Source organism: Eptatretus burgeri, chromosome 5 (assembly GCF_056783735.1).
Source record: "Eptatretus burgeri isolate ZD-2024b chromosome 5, Ebu_testis_v1, whole genome shotgun sequence".
Classification (NCBI taxonomy): Eukaryota; Metazoa; Chordata; class Myxini; order Myxiniformes; family Myxinidae; genus Eptatretus; species Eptatretus burgeri.
The window spans coordinates 26,169,069-26,181,812 of record NC_140965.1 but is presented as its reverse complement, the minus strand read 5'-3'; the positions used below and the strand labels follow the sequence as shown (position 1 = coordinate 26,181,812).

The 12,744-nt window shown below is 42.8% G+C and overlaps 1 protein-coding gene across 9 annotated transcripts in view; it reads right to left on the bottom strand.

The window, feature by feature from the left end:
- TRAPPC11 (trafficking protein particle complex subunit 11) overlaps positions 1-12,744 on the bottom strand; it is a 204,981-nt gene that overhangs the window by 53,030 nt on the left and 139,207 nt on the right. For all 9 annotated transcript variants that reach the window (XM_085881171.1, XM_085881169.1, XM_085881174.1 and 6 more), the window contains exons 20-24: positions 10,040-10,227; positions 2,840-2,988; positions 2,517-2,638; positions 2,002-2,127; positions 1,785-1,850 (exon numbers count right to left, since the gene is read on the bottom strand). In XM_085881171.1, coding sequence (XP_085737297.1) covers positions 1,785-1,850; positions 2,002-2,127; positions 2,517-2,638; positions 2,840-2,988; positions 10,040-10,227 — 651 coding nt within the window. The remainder of the gene's footprint in view (positions 1-1,784; positions 1,851-2,001; positions 2,128-2,516; positions 2,639-2,839; positions 2,989-10,039; positions 10,228-12,744) is intronic.

The window sequence follows — 12,744 nt, the reverse complement described above, 5'->3', positions numbered from 1 at the left end:
CAGTGCTATGATGAGGTTTCACTCCTGTGATGAGGTTGAACTATCCAAGTAAAATTCAGACTTGCTGTCCACCTCCACCCTTTCATTCCATTTTCTCCAATTTGAGGGATTGTCTTCCAGAGGTCATTCAATTGCAATTTTCCTCCAGGGTATCCCAGGAGGCAGTGTACCACATGCTCAAATGCACCCACATCTCTCGCCATGGTCTGTTTTGCCTTCATTAATCCTATCGAAACAAATGCCACTCTCTTTTACTTAAAGGTTCCCACGTTTCCATTTCTTTCCTGTGTTTCTTCCTGTTTGTTCAATCTTTTGCTGGAGGTGTCCAACTGTTGTCCCACTGTCATTACATTGCCTTTTAACCCTTTATCACCTCACTCTTCCAAGAGCCTAGATATTGTCTCAAAAAAGAAAAGAAAATATATCACTGCATGCAGAGACAGCAAAAGGAAATGGTGTGATAATCATCAAATACGGTAATTGTCAATTTTGAAAGCTGAGTTTTGATGAACTACAAAGTCTGTAATAAAGAATGGCAAGCTCAATATACTCCATGAAGTAATACTCCTGACATGGCATATTGTGTTGGGTCGGATTTCACTGGGGAAGGTTGAAACTAGAATCACTTCCCAGAGGTGAGCATGCCACCAGCTGAAATTGCCTCAAATGAACAGGGTTCTAAAAATTTTTTCCCCCCTTTTTCAAAAACACGAGTATTCCAGAGATGTTAGGAAATTCACTCCATGCCCTTGGGACTAAAATAGGACCTCATGCCCTGTAGCTCACCTGGTCACTCAAACCCACCCCCCCCACCACCTACCTCACACCACCCCCCACCACATACCTCACACCCCCCAGCACCTACCTCACACCCCCACCACCTACCTCCACCCCCACCACCTACCTCACACCCCCACCACCTACCTCACACCCCCCACCACCTACCTCACACCCCCCACCACCTACCTCACACCCCCCACCACCTACCTCACACCCCCCACCACCTACCTCACACCCCCCACCACCTACCTCACACACCCCCCCCACCAACCTCACACCCCCCACCACCTACCTCACACCTCCCCACCACCTACCTCACACCTCCCCACCACCTACCTCACACCTCCCCACCACCTACCTCACACCCCCAACGAACCCCGCCTTTTTTAATGCCATGAACAAACTTTGGTACATCATGGGTGATGAAGGTTGTGGTCAAGTTTCATCGAAATCATGTGTGTAGTTTTGGAGAAGAGCAAATACCTATTTGGGGGGGGGGGGAAACCACCCCCCACCCCCGTAGACCTCCTTAATGAGCACAGATTTTGATGTGGTCAATACATCTTCGTTGAGCATCAGATATGAAGGTTGTGGCCAAGTTTCATCAGAATCACGTGTTTGGTTCAAGCGCTAATGACAGTCTGACTCACTCACTTCACCTGCGGACACTGTTCGATTGCATAAGCTCACCTGACTAAAGTCCAGGTAAGCTAAAAATTTGCGATACTGGCTGGAGACCACAAAGAAAGGGATAAACATTTCTGCTGTTTTGCGAATACTGGACCATTTCTTCCCCTTTGGTGATACGGTATATTTTTTTTCCATTACATTTACATGGTAAGAGTTCACCAACAGAATAAACTTCCCACGAATACAAAGCATTCTGACAGATCATTGATGAAGTGTACTTCGAAGTGCTTCACATTCATCTTGGGGCAATTACATGACAATCATAGATGTGAAACCATTTTGCTGAAAAGGGATATGGGCTTGAAACAACGTACCTTCATAGAAAAGTGTTTCACGGACATGTCGAACGGCTGAAGGGTTTCAATCACAACAGTTTCGTCCTAAGCAATGGACAAAGAAAAAAAATTAAATGAATAAATAAATAAAAACAGGATATAAATATTATTAAAAAAAAGGAAAAACGAAGTGAGAAATTCAAACTCAGTATGAGCAAATTAATTACTCAGTAAAAGGAATGTGGTTCAACCTTACCTGTTGACAACGACAGGATAAGTGATGCTCTTCATCTCCCACCATTGCTGTCACAGTGTAAGCCACAGATATCAGGAAGATGCGAGAACCAACAAGTGTGGTTTTAACAAACACATCCTTCTCCACCTGCCAGAAAATCGAAAAGTGCTTGTGAAGACCAGAGCTCTTGAATTTAGAGCTCCTCAAAGAGACTTTAATTTGGAGCAGAGAAATTTCTTGTAAAATGAGTTTCACCAGTATTTCGATTATTAATATGGATGCAGGATTTAAATCTGCAATTTAACGCAACAATGAAAAACAAAGAAAACTCGAGACTGCGTATCACGATTTGTAATTAGAAAGTGAACGGGAAGTTCTCCATCATTTGTTCAGCACTCAGATGCGACGACAAATTACCAATTCGAGGTAAACCACGCAATCGACATACTAGCTATGGATTGACAGCACGCACCGTCTTGCACCTTTTCCCCATCGTCAGTTTGTATCTATTCCAAAAATTCCAACCAAAATCTTACCTGATCGCCTGGCTGAAGATTTCCTAAGGGAATGTTGTGCAAAAATGAAGGGAAGGAATCGTCGCATTGCACATTGCTGTCCAAAGTGACGTGCGTAGTTTGTGAGAGGTTCGCATCCTGACCTATAAACACCAACATATGATATGTGTAATATACAAAACAACAACAACAACAACAACAACAAAAATCAACATCGAAGAGGAATTTGAGAAATTTTAGCTTCCAGACGTTTGAACAACGTGGTAATGCAGTGTTGTGCTCTTGGGAAATGCAAACAGCAACAAGATGAGAATTGCCGGCAGCAGTTAATTTTCTTCTCTTACCTGGTTGTAAACTAATTGTGAGTTGAACATCTGAGACTGGCTGTTCCTCTCGGCTTTGAGTGCACACGCGTAACCGGAAGAGTTCAAAAGAAAGGGCCGGAGGGTCATGCTCCACACGCAGGGCGAGACGTGGCCTCCGGGCCTGCACTCTGATTGAGGTGTACAGAAAGAAATTGTATTATTACAGGAATGCTTTCAAATGATAATAAAAATTTACAATAATGCTAGATTTACCCATCTCACTCTTCCATCAGTCTCAACCTTCTAAATACTGGTGTATAACAAAATAATGGCCCAGGGTCAAAAACAGGGCTGTCAGCTTATGGTATGTCTAACAATCCAAACATTATCATTCCAACAAAGGCAGTGGGGTTATAGGTCACCGACATGATTTTCCTGCAGATTATAAATCTGTGCAGAAAGGAAGGAAGGCTTTTATGGAGAAATTCCCAGGTGGCATAAATATCAGGGGAAGCAGAGATGGAAGATTAGCCCTGAAGTGAGAGGGCAGCTTTTAGTCCCTGCCAGTCAGCTTGAGTGAACTGCCAGACTCTCTGGGGCTCATGCAGCTCTCTTACAATAGCCAGAGAGAAGTTTACTCTCACAACCATGGAATCGGATGAAAAAAATTGAAGGAACGGGAGATGTAATAGCAGGAAAATTTATTCGTTTACTGTGCAGCAGTTTACCATGATCTTTCCTAGTTTTTCCTAACTTATTGCCATCTTTGATTGTATCTATAACAATTTCATCTTTTCCAGGGGCATTATCTCTCATCTCTTTCAAGGTGTATGTTTTTTTTTTTTTTTCAAGCAGCCTGGATCTCATCAGTAGTCAATGGCAGGATAGCTTCGTTGTTGGTTGTTATGTTTGACGAACCCTTAACGTACGTCTTTCACAGGCAATCACCACTGTACTGTACCAGACAATCATCTGCTAATTTCAACAAGCTTGAAATTTTTATTGACCAACAAATTTTTTTAAATTATTTTCTGTTACAACAACAATGTTATATTGCCACCATCATGATTTACAGCAAATGCATAAAAACATAACCATGGCAATTGGTTAGCAACACTATAAAGACAAATGCTACACATTACACAGCCTTTAAATTATAACAAAAGTCTAGGTCGATGCACTCTCATTACTCATAGTTAATAGCCAGCTAACGATGTGACGGGTACCAAAAGATTGGATCCTGGCAGACAGAGCATTTAGACAAAAACCAAATCAATAACCCCACTTTTCGCTTCGTGTGCACGGGGTAATTAATTGAAGGTTTGGGGAAAGCAGCTGAGAATTACAGACTGGTATATTTAATTGTGATGGTGGGAAAGAGATCTGAAATTATAATTCGGGACTCGTTTTGGTAACGTCCAGAAAGGAGCGACAGTATAAGAAGCAGTCGATCGAACGAGTATTTTTAAATAAGACTCAGGCAAAGAGAATGCTTGTTAACGTGAGAACCGATAACTACAGAGTTGCCGGTTACTTAATTGTGGAAAAGATGCTTGAGCAGCCAGATTAGTGCTCCGCAGCAGGAAGGAAGGTATTTTGAAGAGTGTAATTGATTAAGATTGGCAATATGTCCAAGACAAGGTATGGACGGATGATCTTCGTCGTGCCACCAGGTACATATACTGTTGAGGCAGTTCCATTGGCTAGGGGGCTCAACCTTGGATGGGTCGCCACTCCAACACAGGATATTTGACTGGCTCACTTCCCAGCAAGATGGTACTCATTTTGCTGACCTCAGAAGGATGACAGGTTGAGTCAACTTGCCTGGTGTTATTTTGGCACAGCTGGGGCTTGAACACAGGACCTTAAGATCCGAAGTCAACTGCCTTAACCGTTAGGCCACCACTAAGCTTGTCAACGACAATAGTACAGCTGATAATCTCTCATATCATAAGAATTGTGCAAATTATGACTAAAGCATGAAATTTATACCAGTGTTAGTACATGCCATAAGCTTCATTTTCAGATCAGGAGGTAAGTCAGATTTGACCTCTGAGGACCGTGAGAGGTCAATGACCTCAAAGTATCAAAATATTGATGTTTGGCGTCATTGGTTAATGGTAAACATGTTTATGATGTACAAACCATGCATTTGTGTTCCAATAGAAGTGTCTACATATTCCACACAGCGTTGGTAATTATTTACAGATGTCTAGCTTTGACCTACTGGTCCTTGACATGGGAGACATCATGGACACCCCAGTGGCAGAAACTGTCAGGAAGATTGAGTCCCTTGGTGAGGAGCAGTGCACAAAGTTTGTTGAAGAAAGACTGGAACTATGCACGAAGCCAGTTACAGAAACGCTGCCCAAGAACAAGTTGCCACTCTTCAGTCGGCCACAGACCAAGACGCAGTCAAATCAGCAGATCCAACTCGCCGCAGTGAAGAGTGACTGTAGTCTCTTCTCGAGGCTGTATATTGCCTGCCAATCACGTGATGGGGATCTGGACCAGTTCTTCTGCCACGAGAACCAGGCAGCCCCACCAGCATTATCAACAGGAGGAAAACTGTGCCTTGGAGTCAAAGCAGATCTACTACACTGCCTGAAATCAGACCAACCCGAAACCACAAGCGCACCTGGGGTTGATGCCACAATCCTTGACGGAGCAGCTATTGTTCAAATGCTCAATCCTGTAACGGCAAAGACCTTTGAAGAGTATGTAAACAGTCTTTGCACCTTACATCTCCACTCAACTCGAAAAGGTCAACAGACTCGACCTCATCTGGAATGTACATCTCCCTGACAGCCTGAAAGGCACGACCAGACAGAAGAGGGGCAAGGGCGTCAGGAAGAGAGTGGCTCCCTCTACATCATGCCTAAGAACTGGAAGGGCTTCCTTCGTGTGGATCAAAACAAGACTGAGCTCTTTGGTTTCCTGTCACGAGAGGCCATTCGTCTTCCAATAGCAGATGGCAAGGAAATGTATGCAACATGTGGAACTGAGGTCCTGTGCTCTCCTGCCGAGTCCGACTTGACCAGCCTCGCCCCATGTTCACACGAGGAGGCGGACACTCGCCTGCTTCTACATGTGGCAGATGCTGTGCAGAAGGGGATCAGGAAGGTGGCCATACGCACTGTGGATACTGATGTTGTGGTACTGGCTGTGGCTTCATTCAACAACATCAATCCTGACGAGCTGTGGATAGCTCTTGGTACTGGATCCAGCTTCCGGTACATAGCTGTTCACCAACTGGCTGCCGCCATGAACCCAAGACAATGTGCTACTCTCCCCATCTTCCATGCCCTCACAGGGTGCGACACCGTGTCTTCTTTCGCTGGCAGAGGGAAGAAGACTGCCTGGGAGATTTGGAAAGTGTTCCCACAGGTGACTGATGCCTTTGAAGAACTCTTATGCATGCCAAGTGATGTCAGTGAGGAGTCAATGTCACTGCTGGAGCGCTTCGTTGTGCTGATGTATGACCGCACCAGTGACACCATGGAAGTGAACGATGCTAGGAAACAGCTCTTCGCACACAAGTCTAGGGCTCTAGAAAACATTCCCCCAACGCAGGCAGCACTCCAGCAGCACATCAAGCGTGCACCTCTCCAGGGCAACTGCTGGAACCAAACTCTGGTCCTGAATCCAGAGTTACCAATCCCATCTGACTGGGGCTGGACAAAGGAGGCCTCTGGGTGGCAGCCTCTTTGGACGACACTGCCAGAGGCATCAAAATCTTTCCACGAACTGATCCACCGCGGCTGCGAGAAGGGATGTACCGGCCGCTGCAAGTGCACCAAGGCTGCAGTCACGTGCACTGCATTATGTGCATGTTCGGGAGACTGTTAGGTGCAATCAGACACCTTTATATTTATGCATCTATATGGATAATGTGTGTGTATTACATGTTCCGGTATGTACTATACATGTGTCTGAGGTAACTGACCACTGTACTTTAACCTTATAGACTATGTTCAGTGCACATTGAAAATTCAGGTGGCACAAATGATCTTACAACACGATTTCATGCAAGCTGTTCTGGACATCACAATAACCTAAATGTGTATTTCAATAAAATAGTTTTCTGAGGTCACTGACCTCATTTAAAGCACTTGTTCAGTCATGGTTGCGTCCTGTGATTATGTATAAAGGCTCTCCAGAAGATAAAGGGACCAACACATGGCAACATACCTTTTTAATGATTCCCAAAACAGACAAACTGCACCAGAATCGTGAAAAAAGACAATTTCAATTGTAATTGAGGTCATTGACCTCTCACTATCCTCAAAGGTCAAATCTGACTTACCTTCCGATCTGAAAATGAAGCTTATGGAATGTACTAACACTGGTAACAAATTTCATGTTTTAGTCATAATTTGCACATTTGTTATGATTATCTGCTGCACTACAAAGGAAATGGCAAAAATTTGGCATGCAAGTTTGTTTGCCAGACTATATCTGAAATACAGTTGAGCCAAGTCTTGTGTAGGGATCATGTGGGATGGTCCTTTGATATCTCCTTTTAACCTCAGAAAATACCTGCGGCAAGTAGTTTTTTTTAAATGGTTTTTGCACAATGGTCTCTTCCGTGGTCACAGCATGTTCCATGCTGATCTAAGTATACCTCACCTACACGTCCACAAGGTTATTGGGTAAAATTTACAGTGACCCGTGTGGTACGTTGGTTAGTAGAATTGATTTATTGTGTCATGTACTGGCAGCATGTTAATTAACTTAGTATCATTAACAAGAAGGAGGGAAATTATTTGTTCCACTTTTTGAGGGGTGGGGGTGGGGGGGTGTTAAGGGGGTCCATCCATCCATTGGGACTATACTCTCTGCAGAGTGTTGGTGCTGCCGAAGCAGTCTCCTTGGCTATTGGCACAATCCCCGATGGGTCGCCACTCCGACACAGTATACCAGCAAGCTGGCACTCATTTTGCCGACCTCGAAAGGATGACAGGTAGAGTCAACCACACCTGGTATTAATTCAACAGCTGAGTGGGATTTGAACTCAGGACCCTTGGATCCCAAGCCCACCACCCTAACCATTAAGCCAACACCAGGCATGTTAAGGGGGTGAGTGCTGATTTAACTGATTTCTTTTAATCCACCAATGATGCACCAAACATATCCATTTATTGTAGCAAGGTAAACGTGCCATGAGAGTTTCCTCCTTATGCTTCAAAAAATGTACAGTGAGAATCATGAGCAGACCCTATTGCCCAATGCAAAGTTCAACAAATGTGGTGCTGAATAATAAAAAAACAATCATACCATCTTCAGGAACAAGCTCGAATTTTGTAGCCCATGCCACAAACTCCACTGTGTGACCCATGTGAAAACATCCCATGATTTATTCTAAAGAAGCTTTTGTAAGAGAAAGTTACAGCAGTAATTAAGAGTCCACTGCTAGATAATCATCAAACTAGAAGGGCATTCGGTGGAACACACACCTCCACCAGGTTGAACAGTTTACGTTTTGTATCCCACTGTTAGGCCCGATCTGGATCTGGATCCGGACCTGAACCAAAATCGAATCGCCACCTTCTTGTCACATAACCAACTCACAGTCATGTCAAAACTTGTCCACAACTTTTTGATATTTCATGCTGTGCAGTATATCGTTTTTGGCCCCATATCTCTTTACGGTGAAGAATCATTTTGAAAATTCTCGGATCTGGATCTTCACCAGAATCGAATCAGTTTATCATGGTCACACACCCAACATGGCTCACCAAGTTTTATCCGAATCCGTCCACAACTTTATGAGATATCGTGTTACAGATCATTTTTGGACCTATTTCTCAATGGTGAAGAACCACTCAAAAAATTCTAGAAGCCGGAATCAGATCCGACTCTTCATGAAAATCCAATCAGTTCGGCCTTGTCACATACCCAACCTGTCCACAAAATTTTGTCCAAATCCATCAACTTTTTGAGAAATCACACTCATAAACAAAGAAACAAACAGACAAACAGACTGGGGTGAAAAAATAACCTCCGTCCACCTTCAGTGGCGGAGGTAACCAGCGTGACTTGGATAAAATACATAATTTATTAATTTGATAAATGAGGAGTGAGAAGTTCGATGAGGAGTACTCTGAAAGCAGCGCTGCAACACCATTATGAGATAAACACACACGATAGTGCAGTTTATGTACCTTTCTAGTCCTACCTCACATGTACTGCATTTCGTATGCGCCACAACGTCCCAAGCAAGACAATATCAAACCGCACGATGCTTGTATCTTCTGAAATAGTCATATAAATTGTGCAATTTGCCTTCCTGGTTGAAATGTCATGCTGTGTAGCAACATGTACTTCACCAAGCAAGAGGTAGACCATTATATGACTGTCTGTATGAAGCAAGATGATTTCATTGTGATTGGGGGGGGGGAGGCGGAAGATATGCAAGGGCTAAACAAATCACATGTGGGATAAACTTCAAATATTCAATGTTTCTGTTGTTTGTTATTCATGTTTGTTTGACCCAATTATATTGGAAGGTGTCGTACACCTCAGCCAGGGTTCCTCGCCTTGGCTGAATGCTTGAAGGAAGATTTCTTCATCACCACGCTGCCAAAATCGCTTCGAAACAAAGCCTCCACACTTATTCCCTGTCTGTTGGCCTGAAGAAGATTTCCCATGGGGTCCAGAAGTCCTCCACATCAATGATGCTGTTGTCATTGTTGGGATTACAAGAACACTCCATCCTCTTTCCACAAAGGCAACGCATCAGAAATGGGGTAGCAGGTTTCGGAGATGGCCTCTTAGAGCAGAGATGCTCATATTTCATTGGCTGCAAGGGAACTCGGAACTGGAAAACCCAGTGAGGAACCTCTGCATTATATTGAAGTGCAAGTTAGCCACGATGATACATCAGGCTGTACGTTGTACCAAGTTCATTGTACACCATACTCGTTGTATTAGAAATCCACTGCATTACGTATTGCAACTCATGCAATTGTAGAAACATGAAGTGCTGGAAAGAAAAGGCAGGTAATATGGCTTTGATTTGTGGAGTGTTTGTGTTTTCATTGCACCCATCCAACTAATTCTACACTGCACCTCCCTCCCTCCCTCCCCCACAACCGCATGTCCTCTTCTCACTCGCCATCCATACGTGCCTTCCCTCTATAATACGTGAAAGGGGTGGGGAAAAAGAAAGTTTAAGTGTGTGGAATAGAAAGTTGCACTGCCCATCAGGGTATCAATTAAAAAAAAATGCTTACTCACAATGTGGATGCACAGATGCTGATAGAATCCCAATGTGGCTCTTCGGATGGAAGATGTTGCAGGCATCTGGAGGATCGTGATGCCTGCTGGGCCTCACGGACTGAGGCGGCATCACCCCCTCCCCCCAACCAATGGAGCACCAACCGACGGCCAAACTCACTGCCAAGCTCCAGGCGCACTGACTCAATCTGTCCACCAAAGGCCCATTAAACATGAGGACAGGCAAACTAATGTGACATAACCATAATCTTACTTGACCTTTGTCACTATTCTCACCCATCACATTTCCTCACTGCGTAATACGAACAGTCTTCACTTGCATTGTTTAATATTCAAGCATCCTAAGTTGTGGAGTAACAATTCAACATTTTCATATTATCAGCTTCTGAAAAGAAGAATTATGACACACTAACATGAGATGGACAACAAATTTCTGACCATGCAAAGCAGAGTGCACATTTTAAATGAGGTGGAGATGAGGGATGGGGTGGGGGTCAGAGTGGGTGCAGCATAATGACATCCAATAGAAGTGTATCAGGTGAGAAAAAAAAAAGCAAAGCTTCTCATCATTATTAATTTTTAAAGACATCAAATTAGTGGACTAAAACATTTCAACAAAGTCGGCATTTGTAAGCAAGAGTTTAATAAGTTACCTTTGTTCTTGTCTACACTTATGACCAAATCATACTTTGCACCCCTGCAAAAAGCTTTAGTGCAACAATGGGAATCACCTAGTACTTCCTCGCACTAAGATGGAGATCCTTGGAATTATTCAGATATGGAACTCTAATTTTTTAAAATCCACACAGCCACATCAATTGCGGTTTTTAAATCTCTTTGAAGAAGTTCACTTTTTGCAGCTGCTTTTGAATTTATTTATTTTTACTTTTCTTGCATCTTATTTTGTTGCGAAGTGCTTTGGGATTTTGCCTCCAAATGAAAATTGCTACACAACAAATTGATTGATTATTTCCTCACATATTTACCCGGTGCACGAAGAGAGAAAGGCAAGGTTAAGCATGTCCGTCCAACCGTCTTATCAGTTTATGATCGAGGAACAACTTAATTAAATTGAATATTACATTTTGAACATGAATGGGAAGACAAGTTTGCCATTTTACAGAACTTCGGCTCTGAATTCGTCCCGATCACACATGTGCAGAGAGGAGTGAGATAATATATTTACTCTGTCTGCCTGGCAGTCAAACAAAATTGAAAATCACTCCAAGCATGAAAGTTAGTGTTTTTAAGGATGTTTTAAAAGACACAAACAACAGGCACAAAGAACTAATGTAACGTGTTTTTAGGGTGGCGTCATAGACATTGGGGAAAATGGCAGTAAAACCCGGAACTTTTGTATTTAAACACCTTTGAACGTTTATTCAAATTGACTTATATAAATTAAGACTGTAGAACACAAATCACCTTCATAATACTTCCAAGAAGCACGCAATACAGTAAACCGTTCAATATCGCAAGGTTTACGTTCCTGGAAAACGCCATGGTATTCAAAACCGCGATAGTTAAAAACAATTTAGTATGTAAATAAGGGGGATAGGTTCCTGGGCTTTGAGAAAATAGAGAGGTATGTGGGTGGCAGCCAAAAATAAACACACCACAATTGAAATAAACACAAAATAAAAATAAAAATTACCCCCGTGTGGGGGTGACGGTCATCTCTATAATGTTTTTTTTTTACTATCATAATCAATGAACCGTTGCCAGATATCTCCTAAAATGACAGACGAGATAGGTTTTGAAAATGGCAACTTTCACAACTTTCGTGACCTCGTGACCTTGACCCTGACCTCGAATCTGGGGAAAAAAAATGTCGTTGGGTATCACTCATCGACCTCTACCCACATACCAAATTTCATCGAGATCGGAAGTAAAAAGTATTCTTTGTACCGGGAGGTGTTTTTGACCATCTTCCAGATTACGTGGCGGCCAAACGGGACGGAAATTCAAAAATCTGTCCGGTTAGATACAAGATAATATTTTTTTACTATCATAATCAATAAACAGTTGCCGAATATCTTGTAGAATGGCAGACCAGATAGGTTTTGAAAATGGCGATTTTTATAACTTAGGTGACCTCGTGACCTTGACCCTGACCTTGAACCCGGACAAAAGTTATATCGTTGTGCAACAACTCATCGACCTCTACCCACATACTAAGTTTCATCAAGATCGGAAAGAAAAATTGTTGATGGACATTTGGTCCGGCTTTATTAGGTCATCTCGGTAGAGATGACCTAAAAAGGTATAAATAGGCTTTATGATGAAGCACCCTGCTGCATTGAAGCAGATTAAATGTTCAGAAGTGATTAGACCTGCTCCCTCGCCCCATCATTCCTGCTCTATTAATCTCGTTAATCGTTTTTCTTTGTAATCTGTTGACGCGTTTCTTCTATAAATCGTTCTGCAGTTCTGTAAACGAGCGAATAAATAAAATTGAAAGAATCACTTTTGTCTCTCGTATTACACTTGGGTACCCATTCCATTATTAACAGTGTGCAAAAGTCTCACGGTGCAAGATGACCATCACAGCTCAGCTGCAAATCTGCGATAGGTTGAAGTTAAACCCCACGATAATTAAATTGGAAAGCAAAAAGGCTGCTCGAGATAGGTTAAAGCCCACAATATTTAAGGGTTGACTGTATATCGATATGTAGCATTACAGGGTGTAGTCAGTAGTGTGTGGA